Source organism: Conger conger, chromosome 1 (assembly GCF_963514075.1).
Source record: "Conger conger chromosome 1, fConCon1.1, whole genome shotgun sequence".
Lineage (NCBI taxonomy): Eukaryota > Metazoa > Chordata > Actinopteri > Anguilliformes > Congridae > Conger > Conger conger.
The window spans coordinates 30,313,110-30,333,229 of NC_083760.1; the positions used below are offsets into that span (position 1 = coordinate 30,313,110).

At 43.7% G+C, this 20,120-nt stretch overlaps 1 protein-coding gene across 3 annotated transcripts in view; it reads right to left on the reverse strand.

Moving 5' to 3' along the window:
• LOC133132133 (alpha-(1,6)-fucosyltransferase) overlaps positions 1-20,120 on the reverse strand; it is a 97,473-nt gene that overhangs the window by 28,450 nt on the left and 48,903 nt on the right. For all 3 annotated transcript variants that reach the window (XM_061247338.1, XM_061247347.1, XM_061247329.1), the window contains one exon: positions 6,067-6,641. In XM_061247338.1, coding sequence (XP_061103322.1) covers positions 6,067-6,269 — 203 coding nt within the window. In that variant the 5' untranslated portion in view covers positions 6,270-6,641. The remainder of the gene's footprint in view (positions 1-6,066; positions 6,642-20,120) is intronic.

Below are 20,120 nucleotides of genomic sequence, written 5' to 3' on the forward strand. Positions count from 1 at the left end.
GAAAGGTCTTGAAAGGCGAGACAGTCACACGCTTGTGAGACGAATGGCCTCTTTTCCGCCGAGATTTTCAATTGCGGAGTAATAACCGAAACTGTCACCACCGCGCACCGCGTAACCGTTCGGCCACCGGTTCGTTTCTGTTTCAAAACCAGAACTGTTCAAGTTCCAGGTTTTGTAAAATGAGAAAGCTTGTTAATACAGCCTAATGATTAACAAGCTGTGATGTTGTAGGCTACATAGCCCAGTGTGCATATGCATGTTGAGCAGGGCTCTAGCCTACTATGCGTGTCTTAAAGCAGGAGAGTTCGCTGTGTATTGGAATATTTTACACAGCTCTATGCCCAGGGCTAGAGTAATTTCAGCCTTTAGATATTTAAGCGCAGCGTGCCCATACTGCACCACTAATGCACAAAAAACGCATTTTATCCTCCACTAGACTACTTGGTGCACACTCAGCGAAACGGAAATAAGCACCTACCATCACCACGTTATAAAAAGATTGACCTTGACTGTAAATTAAACCGAACTCCTGCCCGTGCGCGAACCGCCCCGCCCCCGCCTAGGTCCAGCAGCGTTGCCACAAAGTCCTGGAGCCCAGGTGTGGCATATTTCCCGCTGCTGCTGGATCTCAGCCACCGAAACAGCTGTGGGTTCACAGCCCCGCTTGTGAAATCTCTCACACTAAATCAACGATTTCACAGGGGAACCGAAAGCCAGCAAGGGGGGAGGCAGATGCGCAACAACACCTCTTAGACAACTCAAAGACGAGCGATGGCTACTTGCCTGATGCTAGTGCGCAAAGTACCACAGCAAACATATTATTATTATTTATCCATTTTGGCAATTAACAGGAGTCAATTCCACCAAGGTGCAGTATAAAAAAATGAAAATGAGAAATGTATAGAAGCACAACTGTGTCAACAAAAATATCAACCATTTTAACTAATGGCTTGTTGCCAATGGACACTCTCGAACGGTTTAATCATCACAGTCAATCATTGCCAGCAGCCAAACCCACCATATACCTTGCTCCTGCCAAAATGGCTGAAGCGAATCAGGCGTGGGCTTGGTTAGCACATGGATGGGAGACCTCCTGGGAAAACTACAGTAAGTTGCTGTGGGAAGTGGTTTTGTAGGGGCGATCTTCCATCTGGTCAAACAAACCTCAATGCAACGGTGGGAACACTGTATTCTATGAGACACCATCTTCCTGATGAGACATTAAACCAAAGTCCTCAGTCACGGTTGTCATTAAATATCGCATTTTTTGAAATGAGTAGGTTCCCCGGTGTCCTGGCTATAATCCCAACCTGGCTCCCTCAACCACCTAATCATCCTCCAGTTTAATTGGCTAAAGATTGTTCTCTCCCTCTCCACCTCAGCTGATGTGTGGTGAGTGTTACTGCACAAAATAGCTGCAGTACATCAGCCAGGTGATTGGTAGTGGTCTCCCTCATCACTGGAATGTGCTTTGAGTGGGAGAAAAGTGCTATATGAATGCAATATTATTATTACCACACGCGCATACACATTCATTGTTTTCATGGGGCTGAACCTCCTTCGTCAAGGTACTGAGGACGTTTGTTTTAAAACCAATTTCACTGAAGAAAAAAATATATTAGGGAATTTATCATTTGAAGTTCTTGTAGTAATACGTACAGGTACAACGGTGATATGACGGGCAAGAAATCTGGACCATTTTCTAACTATTATCATAATAAAAAAAGAAAATGGCTGCACATTCATTGCGATAAGAATACAATGCTCCAGCTAAAGAGATACTGCTCATTAGCACAAGCTGACAAAGGTGCTGAAATGACATTTTTATCGCTGAGAATGCATTAGGACCTTTTTTTTTTCCTGCATTTTTGGCATCATTCATTTCGGTAGTCTATACCGCTGGCACAGAGAAACCAACTGTATAAAGGAGGTGATCTTAATCATTTAAAATAGAAATGTCCTCACACGTACAGCACCTTATAAAACAAAGAGACTAAAACAGATTTACTGCAGTGATTGAACTTGGGACAAATACTATTAAATTTCCAGCAATTTACGAGACCAAAACAGTTGGTAAAATCAGAGAACGTTGAAATGGATTGATTAAAAGGAGGGTCAGTGATATTCCTTCTGCACTAATAATTCATTAAACGCTGCGGTCTCTCACTATTGGCTTTACACCGGATTGCGTTTGGTGCCCATGCCGTAATGGGCACTTAGTACATGCCATATGTAGGATACTGGAATAGCACGCTTTGCTTCTACTAAGCAGGGACTCTTCTTCCTCTTCCTCTTCTTCTCTGCTTGTGGTGCCTTGGCTAAGGAGCTTGTGACTCGTAACGAGAGGTCAAAGGTTCAAACTTAAGGCGGGGGAACTCCCACTGAATCCACGAGCAAGGAACTTAACCTGAACTTCTTCTGTAAATATCCTGGAACAGAGATATAAACATATGTAATTTCACTCTGCATCAGGGCAACAACAATAAATGCTCTCATTGCTCTCTGTACTCAAAAGTCAGTTGGGCTCTATCCATGTGTCAATTTAGCCACTGGTATGTTTTATATAGAAGTTCTATAATTACAGTTTTGTGAATTCCTCCCAGTTATGTTTCTTTTTATTTGACCGAGAATTATGGCACATACCAGTTACAAGCACATGACGCTGTGATAATGAAAATTCATGCCGTCCATACTGAGCTAGGTAAAAAGGCTTTTCAGTTCTCCACACCGTTGGCCTGGAATAGCTCACGAAGGGGGCTTCAGCTAACAGACCTGGTTACTCCTGGAGAATTTGAATCAATTTTAAAGAGAACCTGATGCATTTGGTCACTTTTTATCTTTATTGTATTATTGATTTTGTGCAATTTATTTGTGCGATTGGGTGTCTGTGTGAAAGTGAAAAGGGGCTTTCAGTAAAAGAGCATGCATATAAATAAGGACAAATAAATAATAAATAAATAAATAATAACACAAGCAACGTAAATTAAACTGAAAGTATGAAAGCATATTTCTTGTCTTGTGCAGATACAATAAATCTCCAGCTGTTGCCCGTTTATTATTATTCTTTTTTTGGACAGGGGGGAGGTTAGAGGCCATCCTGCCTCTAATTAAGAATCGTTTCATTACACCCACACCTGCTTCACAATAAATGTGTTTATTGAATACCAAATTGTGCACATTTGAAGGTTGAAACCAGTTCTGCTGGCAGCCAGCTGAGGTAGCTGTAACTCTGCAGTGTGGGGGTGGGGGGTTGGGGGCAGGTGGGGGGGGGGGGTGATGGTAGGCGGTTCTTGTAGCCTCTGTGGGATTCTAATGGACACATAAAAGCCCTCTCTTCCCTGTTTGCTCTAGTGCGTTCTATGCTTCAGGGCTTGGAGTCGGTGTTTGGGGGTATGTGGACAGCCTTGCAGTGAAGGTGACCCTTTGCATCGCGGTTGTTGTCAACCGATCCTAAAATTCCCTGCTGAGAGACCGAGATGAGATGAGGACTGTGCCCGAGTTTCTGCTTTTCTGGGAGAGTGTGTGTGTGTGTGTGTGTGTGTATGTTAGAGGGAGAGAAGGGGAGAGAGAGTGACTGTGACTGTGTTTGACAACGACTGAGTGCTGAGGCTGAGTGTGCATGTGCGTATGAGTTTGAGTTTGTACCCGAGAGACAGTACATCAATATACTGTTCCTCAAATTACACATTATCTTACCATTTCAGGCAAAAGGTCAAAATTGTGATTCAATCCAAATAAGCACTTGTTTAATCCTGCCACCCATTTTCAACTTCAGATTCAAGTTTTTCCATCATGTGACAGCCAATCCACACACACCTCTTCATATAATTTCCACCTCCGTTCAATTTAGAATGTCACACATGCACTCGCTTTCTCGATCTCTCTAATGTACAACACCCAGTGCTACTGTGCTAGTAACAGCTCTTCTAATAACCAAAAAGTCAATAGTAGCTGGTAAGCCATCTACAGTAATTACTTCCTCCCCGCCAGGAAAGCTGCATTTTTATTCATCATAAAAGGTTTAGGGGTGGATAGCCACTTGCGCTGCTAATCATTGACTTCTTGCGATTTTAAAAGTAGACATTTGTTTTGCTTGTCCAAATTTCACTTGTCGTGAAATAATACCTCTTTGAATTGAACACAAAGAACCATCTGTCACTCCAACTTCAAGTACAAGTGTGGCAGTATCAAATACTGTATTGCCATCAAGCTAATTAGAGTTGGTAGGACTACACTCATTAATATTCAATACTCCCCATATCGCAGCCTGACCACAGGCTATTCGAGCAGTCAGAAATTTTAGTGGTACATCCCCTCCAGCCCTGGCAACACAGCCCATAGACCAGGGATCATTGACCCTGGCCCTCAAATCCAAATCCAGCACTGGTTTTCTTTCCTCAGGGGTAATTAATGCTACTGATTGGCCAGACTTGGTCTTCACACCTGACTCCCAGGCAAAGGGTGGGTGGAAAACCAGCAGTTCTCGGCCCTTGAGGACAACACGTTGTTGAACCCAGCCATAGATGATGCAGCAGTTTTTCATTCTGTGAGCTCAACAGTGCCCCCACTTTCGCAACTCAAATAACCTACTTGGTTGTGAAATTGCATGTCCAATTTACACATTAAAGAGACACGATGATAGTGCATTACTGAGTACTTATTCTGAAAGCAATATCTTCAGTATAAAACAGGTTTGTCAATAATGTAATGTAAGAGAATAAAGATGAACTACTGAAAATATCTACAGTAACAACTGGGTGCACGTGTATTTTAGCAATAGATTAGATACCAATACATCTTAATCATAACATCCAGGTTGTGTTCTTAAATTCTCTCTTGTACTTCCTATTACTTTTGTATCTTAACAGAAATTTTGCAAGGTACTCAGGAGTTTCAGTTTTTTGTTGTACACAACCTATGGATTACTTCACACCAGATCAAATACATAATCGGGTTAAATATGTAATTGTTTTGATTTACAATATTTTTCTACACTGAACTGAGATTGTATTGGAACCTCTGACATACTCTGGTCCTCTTGGCTGGCTCAATTGCACTGGGCAAGATCAATCGAACACTGAGAAGTATTTGAATGCAAAAAATTATGTTTTTGACCCAGGTCTGCTTCATGTATTACAAAACTGAATTAAAGGCAGTCAGTGTTTGACTGCAGCAGATGCTAAAGGAGGAGAGAGCAATGATTTTGGCTAGTACTCTCAGTTTACAGATGACACTCACTCTTCATATACATGCTGCAAGGTACCCACGTGTTTCAGTTTTTCTTGTACACAACCCATAGATTAATTCACACATCACACAACTGAATTAAATGAAGTCAAGGTCCCACTACAGCAAATGCAAAAGTGACGCTTATAGCTAATATGGAAATAAGTAGAATAAGGAAATGAGCACCATGCAAATAAGTCACCTTGTTTCCTTGATACGTTGTCCATGTCCAACAACTGTGTGGTTGTTGCCTAAGGGCTACTGACACAATTAAATATGTCAAATAAAATCAGTCAATAAATGTACCCAGCTTACAAGTGACCCCGGTGTGGTTTTGCCCACGGCACTTTCCTTCCCTCAGTCGGCCAGCGGGTTCAGCTCGCCCAACCGCAGATGACGTGTAGATAATTCTTCACGGACGGTTGTTCTTTAATGTATTCGCTCGCTTTCTCTAATGAACAACATGGAGCGCTATTGCACTAGTAACAGCTTTTCTAATATGTATTTTTTTGTGTATGTATGTAATGTATTTTTAAGAAATCTACGCATGTGTAGCAACGCTAGTGCTAGCTAGATAGTTTGCTAATGCCTCACTATTAGCCTAGTGCTAGCTAGCTAGTTTGCTAATGCATCACTATTAGCCTAGTGCTAGCTAGCTAGTTTGCTAATGTGTCACTATTAGCCTAGCGCTAGCTAGCCAGTTTGATAATGCGTCACTATTAGCCTAGCACTAGCTAGCTAGTTTGCTAATGCATCACTATTAGCCTAGTTCTAAAAGGCTCCGCCTACCAGGCTTCACAGAAAGAAGGAAAGTGGCTTGGTGCAGCGAGGGTTAGTTACCTCAGCGACTCGGCCATCCTCCGCAGGTCCTCGTTCTGCTGCTTCAGGCGCTCCAGCTTGGCCAGGATCTTGGAGAGCTCCCTGCTGGAGCGGTCGGGGTGCTCGCTGTCCCGAACCAGGTGGCCCCCGATGTAGAAGAGCAGGGTGCCCCAGGCCAGCAACACCAGCATGATCCATCGCCAGGAGCCCGTCCATGGGCGCATCTTTCTGTCCCCGGCAGGGGCGGGGAGGGGTCGGGGGGAGGGAAGGGGGAGGGGGGGGTCGTCAGCGCGCTCCCTTCACAAAACCTCCAGGGGCATTGTAACAGCCGTGGGGGGGTGGGGGGAGTGGAGAGGTGAAGGGCGATTGGGTGGTCGCTGGAGAAGTTCTCGGTTGAGTCTCCTGCTCCCCTGGGTTACTGCATTATGGTGCTTTTTTCCGAGGAAGATGGCGGCTATTGCGATGTCATCGTCGCGCCCAAGCTCTTCCGTCGTTTCCCTTCCCCTTCCCGGTGGCCTGTGAGTCTCTCCGTCTGGCAGGGCTACCGGCTCACGCCTTCATCCTGTATCCATACAACTTCCTGCTTCCTCTCCTTCCTATTGAAGAGCAAAAATAGGACCAAGAAAAGAACAGCAGTCATTGGAAAGGGGTAACTTGTGTAACTGTGCTTTATTGTTAGGATTTAAAAAATGTATTAGAATGGGAACAATTCCATCCAATGACTACGTTTTCCATCATCGCTAAATATGGGTTATTCCTGCATCCAAAATGCTGACGAGGAAGCTGCACTGCATACTTATTAGTCTACTATTAATACATTTTCAAAGATCAAATGACAAGGTTCTGTGCCACATTTTTGCTGCATCTTTAGGCAAAAAAAAGGAATGACAGAAATGAATTCCCATAGGAAGCAGCATCTCACCCTCTTCAATCCCCTTTCACCCTAATGAGCACATTTCTAAGTGCTGCCACCCACCTTCTGCTTCAGACTCAAAAGTTTCATGTTATAGCCAACTACCAATTCACATATGCATTTTCACATATGAATTATCACCTCCATTCCGCTTGGTCTCCTGGTCTTACGTAAACATGTTACATTAAATATGCCTTAAAATAATTAGCATAATGAAATAATAAAACTAAGCATTAATAAAAATGACTGTGAAACCTTTAAATACTTTAGATTAGGGGGCACATCTGTCCTGTAGGCAATGGCAGGTAGCTAAATATTCACTTTTCTTCTCCCAGGAGGACTTGAATTGGTTGTGTTCCAGGAAAACACAATAAATCCCCCTCTTTAATGTACAACACCGAGAGCTAGCAACGTTCGTTGCTGAAAGCTAGCAAATTACTTCCATGCCTGTTGGAATTGACAGTGACCATATTTCCAAGAAATTATAAAAGTGGGGGACGTGTAGTCTTTCTCCACTGCACACCCCTTTGCTTGTTCGAGGCAAAGTTGTTGTTTCGAAATATATTGGCAGTTTTCCAGTGAAAAACGAACCCGCACACAGACACAAGTATGATTTAGTACGGAAAGCCAGGATACCCCTCTGGTGAGAGCACTGAGCTAGAGCAAAACCTTGCGACATTACCAGCCCTTCTCGAATAAGACTTGACAGTCCTGTGCTAATTAGGTGATTAATTCAGATTAAGATACTGCAATGTGTTGGTTGCTTAACAAGTGGCTTCGGAAAGGCATTTATCGATCTCTTGGTGTCGGAAGATGGAACTACAGGTATAAAAAGGAAGTCAGGAAAAATTAATGGCCCTCTTTATGGGATATAGCAGAGCTAACAGGCCATTAGCTGATATTAGGATAGATCATGTACCCACTGCAAAGCACTGTTACTTTATTCAAAATTCTATAAATTGACATTGCATGTGGACAGTCCAGTGAGTGAGTGAGTGAGAGATGCTTAAACACTTAATATCTACCTTGAAATTGTGACTCTTATAGACAGGGAGCTTCTCCTCTTGGGAGAGAAGAGGAAATTTGTGATTGGCTGCACAGTATATTGCCACTTTCCACAACCCTTGAGACAGTAAGTAACACAGAATATAATAAAAACCATTTACAGTCTGTGGCTATTTTCATGTTCATATCCTGAAGGTGAAGAATTCAATTTATTTGTTTACTATTTATGTTATTACTGTAGTTCAGGTTTTTACCGGTTATTTCTTATTTGTTCATTATGTCAATATTCTTTATGCTTTAGCAGTGTAAGTGCATTTGTATCATACTAATAAAACCTACTGAATTGAACTGAGAAGGCAAAATAGCCATGGAGAAAGAGAAATAGAGAGAGAACAAATGATTTCTCAAAAACTTTACACCCTCCAAGAGGTACGTTCAGTCAAGCAATACACAGTTCGACAAAAAGGCACCCATAAAACCACTGCACAACTGCTACAACTCTCATCACAGTGGGGCCCCAGTGACATTCCTAAAGGGTCACATTTCACAATTGTTTCAAATATACACAAGATGGTAATACAGATATTGTGTAAGCTTATTTTATATTATTTATATTATGTATAAAGAGCTGTCTGTTTAGGCCTAAGGACCTAATTTCCCGAGAGATACTCACTCAGCTCACCCGAGCTCAAGTGGGGAGCACACATGGGATTCATTATGGATTTTGGAAATGGTGATTATACGGAGGGAGGAGATAATGTGGCATTGATTACGGACGTCCAGAGCACATCCATCATTCACTGCAGACATAAGCAGAATGTGCATCATTCATAACGGCCACTGCGAAGACACATAGGCTCATAGATTCTAGGGTGGAGGCAGTATGGTTTATGGTTTGTGGTTCTAGGTCAGATAAGGCAACCGGAGACCGAACCCAACAAATTATCAAGGTCTCGGCCTACACCAGATGTCAGGCACTAAAAAGGAAGATGGGCTATTGGATTTTATGAGTTTGTCTTTCTGACTGGCAACTCCGTTGTGCAATGGATGTATGGTAAACCACCGGAAGGATGATGAATATCACAATTCTATCAGTGTGGAGTTTTCTAGAATCCATAGCGGCCAGAGAAAGAAAGCAGTCTTCTGTTTGCCATCTGCAATCCTTTTGTTTGTCTCATAGCTGTCCTTCTTATTGGTTTATGGTTTATCTATTTGTTTTTCCCATGTATGAGACAAGCCCTTATGTTTAATTGACGTAACACTGTCAATAACACACACTTTAACTTGTTCTACATCCAAGGTGTAAATGTGTGAAGTAGTTACCTGCACAAATGAAAATGGCTGATGTTGCTAGCACTAGCGGTGCCATTGCATTCCAATCAAATAGATACAGGTAACCTGAAATGTGAAGCTAAACAAGCACTTAAAAAATGTCTAGAAGGAGGCCACACCCAGGATCCGCTCACATTTCTTCACGCTTCCTTGGAGATGTTGAGATAGTTGAGATATTGAGGCTTAATGTACTAGCATGGTTTGTTCTATAGCTTCAGGTGGTGAATTATAGATACATGTGAAGCAATTATAGCCCACGCTTCCCATTTCCCATTGGTCAAGGTGCCAATGGCAATATATAATTTATGATTGATTTATAAATATTTAGCGGGTGGGAAGGATCATGTTATACCCTTACACGGTTTCAGACAAACTGCCAATGTCCAAAACAATCCCTTGTTGAGAATCCTTTAAGGTCCCTCTACGTTCCTCACACTTCAAAACTCCAGAGCTTTTAATGTGCAAACATCTATAATGAGTGTAAGCTCACCGGTTATTGTACACAATTGTCAGAACTGGGGGGGTGGGGGGTGGGTGGTTGTTGTGGCTACAAGATGGGACAGATGGGATACATGGCCCTCTTAAAAATAAGAAAAGAAAAAAAACTGCAAAATCATTTAGAGGACAATAAATCCCTCAGCCATTGCACTCATCTGTTATTTATAAGGAATGCTGGCAATTGCAGCATGAGACTGTAAATCTGGTCCCAATAGTGAGGGAATCCACACAGACCGTTTTCCTTTCCTTTGAATCGACTCTTGGCATTTTATATCCCAACACGTAATGCTGCGCATTGTGCAAGCAATGCAGAATGAAAGCAAGACACCAGTAGCTAGCTAGCTTGAATTCTTGTCTAGTGCCCGAGCAAACAAGCAGATTTATATCACCCTCTCACATTGCAGGCTTTTTGGCTGATGGCAATCTCTAGCTGATCTACTGTGAGGTTTAGTGTGATGTCCAGTATGTGCAGGCCAAGAGATGTCAAATGCTGACTCGGGTGAAATGCACAACTGTTTTCGATACACTGTTCCCTCCATAATATGTGGGACGAAGACCCATCTCAGATTTTATTAAAGTCATTTTCATACATTTTGATTTCGCCATGTAGAAATTACAGCGGTGTTTATACATATTCCCTATTTCAGGGCACCATAATGTTTTGGACACATGGATTCACAGGTGTTTGTAATTGCTCAGGTGTGTTTAATTGCCTCCTTAATGCAGGTGTAAGATAGCACTCCGCACCTAGTCTTTCCTTTCCTTTCAAACACCTTTGGAAACTATAATTGCTGTTTATCAACATGAGGACCAAAGTTGAGCCAATGAAAGCCAAAGACGCTGTTATGAGATAGAGAAACAAGAATAAAGTATAATCGGCCAAACCTTAAGCTAACCAAAATCAACTGTTTGGAACATAAGTAAGAAGAAAGAGAGCTTACTAATTGCAAAGGGACTGGCAGGCCAAGGATGACCTCGACAGCTGAAGACTGTTTCTCTCCATAATAAAGTAAAATCCCCAAAAACCTGTCTGTAAGATCAGAAACACACTTCAGGAGTGTGGTGTGGATATGCCAATGACCACTGTCTACACTGAAATATGAAAACCACTGGTTAGCCGCAAAATGGCAGGTTAGTTTGCCAAGAAGTACTTAAAAGAGCAACCACAGTTCTGGTAAAAGGTCTTGTGGACAGAGGAGATGAAGATGAACTTATATCAGAGTGATGGCAAGAGCAAAGTATGGAGGAGAGAAGGAGCTACCCAAGATCAAAAGCTTACCACCTAATCTGTGAAACACGGTGGTGGGGGTGTAAGAGCATGTATGGCTGCCAAAAGTACTGGATCACTTATCTTCATTGATGATATAACTGCTGATGCTAGTAGCAAAATGAATTCTGAAGGGTATAGACACATCCTATCTGCTCAAGTTCAAGTAAATGGCTAAAAACGTATTGGCCGGTGGTTCTACAGCAAGACATTGATCCCAAGCATACTGCTTAAGGGGTTTTTCAAAGCTAAGAAATTGTCAATTCTTGAGTGGCCAAATCAATCACACAATCTGAACCCAATTGAGCATGCCTGAAGAGAAAACGTAAGGCCCTTTTTTAAGACTAGTCCCTAAAAAAAGCATGAGCAAGGCCTGCCAGAGCAGGAGAGACCCCCGGCAACTGGTGATGTCCATGAATCACAGACTTCAAGCAGTCATTGCATGGAAAGAATATGCAACAAAATACTAAACACGACTACTTTCATTTAGATAACATTGCAGTGTCCCAAACATTATGGTTTCCTGAAAAGGGGGGACTATGCTTTGGTGAAGCCAAAATGTATAAAATACCCTTCATTAAAATCTGACAATGTGCAAATGTGTTCAATCATATGTGATTTCTTTTTTACAAATGTAAAATGTGGAGTACAGAGGCAAATAAATAAATTATGGGTCTTTGTCCCAGACATTATGGAGGGCACTGTAAATACTTTTTCGTGCTTGATTGATCTTGCCTGGTGCTACTGAGCCAACAAGAGGACCAGAAGGTGGGGTCTGCACTTCTTGAGAGCATTCCATAGATTCCAATAACCTGAGAAGCTCAGCAAAGTGTAGAAAAGAGGTGCACGTATGCACTCTGACAAAAAAACAAAAAAAAACATGCTTTCTAATGTGATCAGGACAGCTGCCGGTAACACCAGGAAAACACTAATTTTTCCGTGATGAGGTTGGCCTTCAAGGCGGAACTCAAGTAAAATGATTAGACCAGCGGTAGGCAGTCTCGTTCTGTAGATGAGTTGCATCTGCTCCCAGAATTCTCCTCCATGGGCAGCACGTTCCAATGTGTGTGTGCCTAATCTGTAAGTTATTTTTAAAAATAGACAATGCAACTTAAAAAAAAAAAAAAACTCAGTACATGAAAAATGACATTAAAAACGTTACATCATTCCCTCCAGGATTTGCTGACTCCTACACTAAAACGTGCGCTCTTTCCGTACTACTGAACTTGAACTTCACCGGATTGCAAACAGGAGGTTCACACAGGCTGTGGATCGCTAACAGCAGGAAAAGAAATCACAGCTTATTTGGTTAAGTCCAGTCCTTTCAGCGGCCGTGTAAAAAGCTGTGTGTGGCCTCAACGCTCGGAGGGGCAGGAGAACCCCCGCGTGGTATGCATAGTCTGTAACATAAATTAACTAGGCCGGCCTAATTTAAGCATCGCCCTGTAAATGACAAATTGCCTTTGCCATTTCAGAGGTAATGTGTGATGAGGCACAGAGTGGCACTAAACAGTCATCCTCTGCGTACAGTATCCCTAGTAAATCTTTCATTTCTGATCACGTCAATTATAAACGAGGAGAAATGGCTCGTCGGAAAAGGATCGCTTGAGTCAACGTTTCCCCTTCACGGTATGTGGCCTACTGCACTGCTCTTAGCAAATTTGGGAGCAAACTCACTGTAAACACATCTCCGATTGGCCCTTTGGGACAGACAGGAGGTTTAAGATGTTTCCTAATTCATTAGACTTGCTGCTTCAGTTTTTAACTAATTACATCCAGCAAATTGGCTTTGAAACACACCCAATTACAATGTGGTCCAGCACGAGAGTCAAATTCTGCTCGTTTCAATACTCATACTGAAAGCCACCGTCTCCAGACAATATAAGCGCTCCAACGAACTCTGGACGGTTTACCGCGCTCCAGTGTTTTTTCGAAATGTCCGATTTATCCTCGGAGCCGAGTAACAGCGGGCAGGCGGTTTCTCCTTTTTCCTCTGGATGATCCTTAACGTGAGGTGCGGCTCTCGAGCGAGTGCCCATTCCCGGCATGAGCGCACACACAGCAATTACGACCGTCTCACCGAGAGAAGCGCTGAAGCGATGCCCACAATGCATGTCGAGTCTGGAGAGGAGCGTGTGCCGCTACCCGTGATGATTTTGGTAAAAGCTCAGCGTGAGGAGAGGAGCTGAAGCGGTCCTCCATATGTGCAACTGCTCACGGAGAAAGCCTCACGGCCAAAAACCCACAGTACCAAAGCACCCGTGCAAGAAAAAGCACTTGAAAACAAGATCAGATGCACCAAAATTCAGTTATGTTCCAATAAAGTTTTTGTGACTGACTTATAGCGTGCAAGTGGAGCAATTAGGTCCAATGAAATATCAGTGACAGGGACTTGCATGCTAAAATTAAACTCTTGTGCGAAATAAACACAAAAACTAACTTTACCACCATATATGCCTTAAATGATCCCAGTTACATTCCTAGAAGCAGGTCTGTGCTTCTGGGGTGTAGTTTTAGCACTGCTTCTTTGAAAACAAATTGGACTTAATCCCCCAAAGCTTGTTTTCAATGCCATCAAGTGAGAACACTCTGTAGGTTTGCAGCAAGCCAACAGGAATTGGAAAAAGTCTGCTTCCTTATACATTTAAAAAATGGCTGGAGGTCATTGGGGCCTCCATGAAGATTTCAGTCTTGTTGAATGTACGGTCTTTCATCAAAGTGACATGAGGAGCAACTTTGGGGCAGGTGCAATAAGCGAATGTTGTGGCTCACAGCAATTTGGTCCACATAAGTTCCCTGATGGAGAATGAGGACTGAAAGGGTAAGCACTACACAGTGACACACCCCACAGATACTAGACCTAGTCTTTTTATTATAGCGGTTTCTCATTAAATTACGATGAAATTGTTGCCAATACGGCTAAAAATCGGACAAAATGATTGCTCCTGACAGAAACACCCGAAGGCACACCGAGAAGAATTAGTTCTCTGATGTGTGACGTAACATCTTGAACACAAGCAGCTCTGATATTATACTTTAGGTAGAAAATATGGCAGAAATGGACAGCATCAACACATTTTGTTTATTTTGTCATAACTATTCTGGGTTTCAGGCAAATTTTATAAGTGGATAGTCTTGCAGAAATTTACCCCAATATTTGCTTTTGTGTTAAGAAATGTACCCCACATGCTACACGTTGACTCAAGTGCTTTATTCAGCATTGCACTCAATTGAATGGAGACAGCATCACTACAATTTAAAGGCTAGCTATAGAGGCGGTTTAGTGGCAGAAAAATTTAGTGGCAAAAATGTCTAGCTAGCCAACTGTCTAGTTAGCTTCGCATCAGGGTGGTATATTACAAAGCAAAGGGTAACTGAGTTAAGCTGGGTAAACACTATGTGACCACTATGTGCCACGGTTTTGCACAAAATTGGCAATGTACTGTATTGCTATTCTCCTATTGGTTGTTCATAAGACATCCATTGTCTCTGGTTGTAACAAGTGTTGCATTGCATTGTTTACAACACAAGTTTTTGCATCTGAATACAACACATCTTCAAGCCGTAATAACAGTATCCTACTTCCTAACGAAACTGTCACAAAATATCAACCATGTGCTCATTCTGAAGTTGGCTGAAAATGGGAAGGGGGGGGGGGGGGGGGTGAAAACAGTAAGCAATTACATTTAGGGCTTATTTCTTGCCTTTATGTTAATAAAATTAAGCTTTTAAACGCGGTGAATCATAAAATTGGACAACTTCCATTTGGCGGGTGTAGTTCATTTTTGCTAAATATCTGGTGCTTACCCTTTAAAAAGGAGGCACACTGACTATTTTCTAGGCGTGGGGGCACAAGTAAGGAGGAAAAGTAGAAGGCAAAGCTACTTTGTCTTCCTTATTTTCTGTGAAAATTTTAGTTCATGATATAAAGTGTAGTTTTTGGACAGAGACACAATTCCTGCTTTTCAGCTCTGTACTCCAGCACAATGGATATGAAAACAATGAATATGAGGTTAAAGTAGAGACTGTCAGTTTTCATTTATGGGTATTTACATCTATATCCCATAGAACCATGCAGGAATTTCAGGCCTTTTTATACAGCGTCACTGTCCAAATACTTACGGACTGTACTATATGTTCAACATTCAGGAAAACATAGTTGGACCAAATTTCACAGTGTTGCAGTTTGAAACCCGTTTGAGGTGTGCATTCACACTACAGCAGCTGTGGGATTCAGTCTTCATCTCTGTGAAAGCCTTCCGTAACGACACAGCCCTGGGCACTCACCAGAAATGGCAAAATGGCACATAACGTTTGACTGGTGCTGATGGGAACTGGACCCGAAGCATGGGATTTTAAAGCGCGTATGACATGGCATGGACCTCCCATCAGCCCCTGTGGTACTCTCAGGACATAACCCGATGAGCTGGTGAGTACTCTCGCGCAGTCACCTCTTTTCAGTTTCTGCAAAGGCTACTGTACCTCGTGCATTAATCTGTGGGGATGGAAGTAATTTGATTAAATAGGATTAGATTAGATTATAGCTATTAAACTGGCAACTTCAACAATAACACTTTGGATTAACAACAGACTGCCTTCGAGACCAGCCAGGGGATTGATTTATAGCTGTAAGGCACGGCCAATGCAATGGGAAATGGACAGCAAGTACATTTTAGTAATTACTTTTATTCAGTAATTTAAATCTCCTTGAACAAGTACAGTGGGGACCGAAAGTCTTAAGGACACTATCAAGCCCTGATTGTTTTCATTATCAAGGAATAATGCAATTATGATTCTCCAATTACACTTCTTATTCAAGAAATTGAGATTCATTATTGAGAAAAGTTACCAATAAAATTTTTAACAGTTCCTAAATGCTTTAATACAGTCAGTGCTCTTACATTATAAGACACTTTTTAAACTTATAATATAAAAAAAGAACATTCTTGAATATGAAGTATAAATGAAATATGACAATTTTAAGAGCCCTTGATAAATAATGGCAATAATCAGTGGCAATCATTCTTGTCACTGATAGTCCTCAGACCTTTTGTCTCCACTGTACATGATATGATCCTGCAAGCCAGTAAGTCATTACTCTTTATTCATTTTCACTATCACAGGCTATCCCCAGCCTAAATTTCCCCAAATGGAGAACACCAGCAAAGACAGTAGGTGTTTTGGGTAGGTGGTATGTAAACCTCACGACCCTTGCCACAATATCGCAACTGAGGTATGCATATTTCACCCAAAATAAATGACGTGATTTCGTACAACAGAGCGATGTATAATGCACTGCACTTAATGCCTTTAAGAGACGCTATTTCGTTTGTGAAATTACTGTAACCCCAGGTGGCTTTCTACTTTTATAATCTTCAGCCATTTCCTCACCGCTGGTGTTCACTTTAATCTTACAGCGCTTCTCCAGTGGACTTATCACCCCCCCCTCCTTGTCTAGCATTTATGCATGAAAATATGTTTATAACAGCTATTTCTCCTTTTTTTTTTGGTTGTCACAATAAATTTGCAGGGGTGTTCATAAAAGCTTATTGTATGTACTCCGCTCTAAATTGTTCTCGATAAGGGTGTCTGCTAAATAAATCAACTGTAAATGTAGCGCTCAGTCAGGTATAATACGAATCCTCTCAGACTCGCCACAAACAATCTGCCTCGGCCCTCTCTGAATTTCCTGCGGGGGGGGGGGGGGTACTCGACGGAGAGGCTCGAAACGAGTCCGAGAGCGAACAACGGGAAGGGGGGGGGGGGGGGTCGGGGAGCATCCGGTTCACTCCGCCCGCCGTGATTTGCAGCGCCTGCCGTCCGCGGGGAATCTCCGGGATACAGAGTCTGCGTCGACTTCGCTAGACTCGAGATCGATCTGAATTTTTCATTTGCTGCCTGTGCGCTTCAGAGCATCCTTAGGAGCCCATTAATGTGACACAAAGTGTGCAGAGGGACCAGGGTGTAAATAAGGGCTCGGTGGCTGGGAGGGGGGGGGGGGGGGGGGGGGTACAAGGCCGCGAAATAGGGGAGCTCCCTGCGAGCTTCGGCCCCCGCCCCCCTGCATTGAGGTATCCGTGACAAACTGCGTCCCCCATTCCCTCCGCCGTCAGACTGGTCACGAAGGCCCCCCCTGCGGGAAGGTCCCCGGAACCTTCCGCGGGTTGAGCCCTCGGTCAGACGCGAATCGCCAGGGGCCTGGGGAGCTGCCTTCGGCAAGGTCGTCCCCGCGGAAAGTGACCCACCGACCGGGCTGGTTCCGGATACGTCCCCCCTGAGCCTAGGGGCCAGACAGGAGAGGCTTTTTATGCAAATGGAGATTTAATTAGGATGGGTGAACGCATGATTAGAGGCATAAGAAAAAGCTTTGAATAGCTGGCTTTACTCCTGTCTGTATTCAGCGGGTGGTAGGTGTGCGCCGGCACTGAAAACGGCTGTAACGGGGCCAAGGCCAGGATCGCTGTTGTCAGGAGAGACATAATACCCACTATAAAACACCCGCTGGAAAACACGGCCTGATCTCAAGGTCAGTTCTCCTCATATAATGCAGCCGCTTGAGTGCGTAAAACAGTGTCACTGCTCAAGCTATCTTTGTGGGGTCCTATGACCAGGATCCCAATGTGTATGTGCATGTGTGTGCGTGTGTGTGTGAGCGTGTGTTTGAGTTTATTTTTCTATCTTTGTGGGGTCCTATGACTAGGATCCCAATGTGTATGTGTGTGTGAGCGTGTGTGTGTGTGTCCGTGTGTGTGTGTGAGAGAGAGAGCGAGTGTGTGAATATGTGTGTGAAAAGGGAAGGTGAAGGGGGAGGGGGGGGGGGGTGAATGGATTTGTGTTCACTCTGCATGCATTTCGGTCCATGGGATACGCTATGGAAACACAATGACCCGAGACAGTGAGTAAACCCTCCAATCAGGTGTCAGTGACATTCCATCTCTTCCTGTACTGACACCAAGGGAGTGCCTGGGCGGGTATGCGTGTGTGTGTGTGTTTCTGTGTGTGTGTGTGTCGACAGAATGAGTGTGTGCCTGTGGGCTTGTGATGACTGCAGCATTAAATTTGTGTGCAGCCCAGTCCAAAGTCCTGCACAGAGAGAAGAGCAGGAACAGTAAGCGACAGTGTAGATGATTAGTTAGGATATATTTAGCCGTAGTCTGTTGTCTGAGTCAATCTTGATCCGGGCTGTTCCTCTTCATATTCCTTCAGTGTTTGGCTCAGTGTGGCTGCTGCTGATGAGACAAAGTGACAGCTGACCTTTTCTAGGGCGTGCGGGGTGCAAGCAGCAAACTGTGCGTATGTGTGTGTGTGCGTGTGTGTGTGTGTGTGCGTATATACATGAGGGGTTGAGTAGGTTGGACACTGTACCGTCGAGTGTGAAATCGAATTCCCCTTGATGCGATTGTGGGACTCCTTTAAAAAATCAACAATAACAAAAGCACCTGACCTCTCACCCCCACCCTCTCTGCTCCCCAACCCCGAACGGGTAACATGATCGGCTGAGACAAGGCACGGCACAAAGCCTTCGGAGATACGAGAGCGGATCGATGGACAAGCCTTCTTTCGAGATCCGGGCTCTCGGACAGGCAGCCTTCGGGCTTCCCCGCACCGAATACGTCTGCTGTGGAAACCAAGCCGAGGACGAGCCTGGCTGTAGCGCAGGAATCAAACGGGACCGCGGTATTCCCCCTCACTGCCAGTGACAATGCCGCCAATGGAGTCTCTTAATGTGTCTACAGACGGACACGGCTGGCACAGCCAGGCTGCGCTAGGCTAAGCTGGGTGGGAGAGGGGGACAGCAAGAGGTAGAGAGAGGGAGAGAGAAAGACAGTGAGGGAGAGAGAGTGAGAGAAAGAGAAAGATAGAGAAAGAGAGAGAGCGACAGACAGAGAGCGTGAGTGAGAGAGAAAGAGAGAAAGAGAGTGTGAGTGAGAGAGAGAGAGAGCGAGGGAGAGGAAAGGGTATTGATAATTCCATAATGTAAGATGAACCCCAAAGAAAGGCCGGAACTTCCTCAACCCCCAGGCTGGTCTGCTACATTACAGTTCCGCAAGGCCAACATCTGCTGTCCTGTATGTCTTCCCACCTTCTCTTAAAAAACACGCTGGCACACATACACAGACACACACACAGACGCACACACCAAATAACGCTTACGCGCGCACATACGCACACACACACACACTCACATGCACGCTTACGCACACACACACACACACACACACTCCGAAATAGAGTGTTAAAAGCGCATTCATTTTTGTTCTTCAAGGATCAAATTTCCCAAATGTACCGTGAAAGTACAGCAATGTTCTCTTTGGGTACAAATGAGTACGCTTTCCAAGCAAAAAAAGTACACATTAATTATATATTGCTGGCTCTGGCTACAATTGCTACTGTCCCAGCGACAAGCATTTATACCTTTTTAGGCAGTTTTCATACCTTCATTTATAAGAGTGCACCCACACTCACATACACACACACATTCTGCATTCCCAGACACGCACATGCACACACACACACACACACACACACACACACACACACACACACACACACACACACACACACACACACACACACACACACACGCGCGCGCGCGCGCGCGCGTTTACATCCACACGAGTACACACATGCACACACACGCGTTTACATCCACATGAATACACACATGCACACACTGTGTTCAAAGTACACTCTCTCATATAAAATGTTTTAAAACACGGGGCCCAAAGAGATCAGATTTCTCCCACCAGCATGCGGGTTTGCCCAACATGAACCCGCATCCTCCGAGCTCTGCCAAGGATCAGCAGTCACAACAAGGCTTATGGAACGCATATTGTTATGCAGCACAAAATGGCCGTGTCTTTACACAGACAATGAGGGTTAGGTCATATGTATCCACCTGAGTGAGAGATCAGTGGTCTTAACCTTCAGACTCGTTAAACTGGCTGTCTGTGTATATGTGTGTGTGTGAGCACAGGGTGGGGGGAGATTATTTCTTTATCTGTTCCATGCTGGCAATATCTGATATCTAGTCGAGGTGCGGGTGCTGGATAATACAAG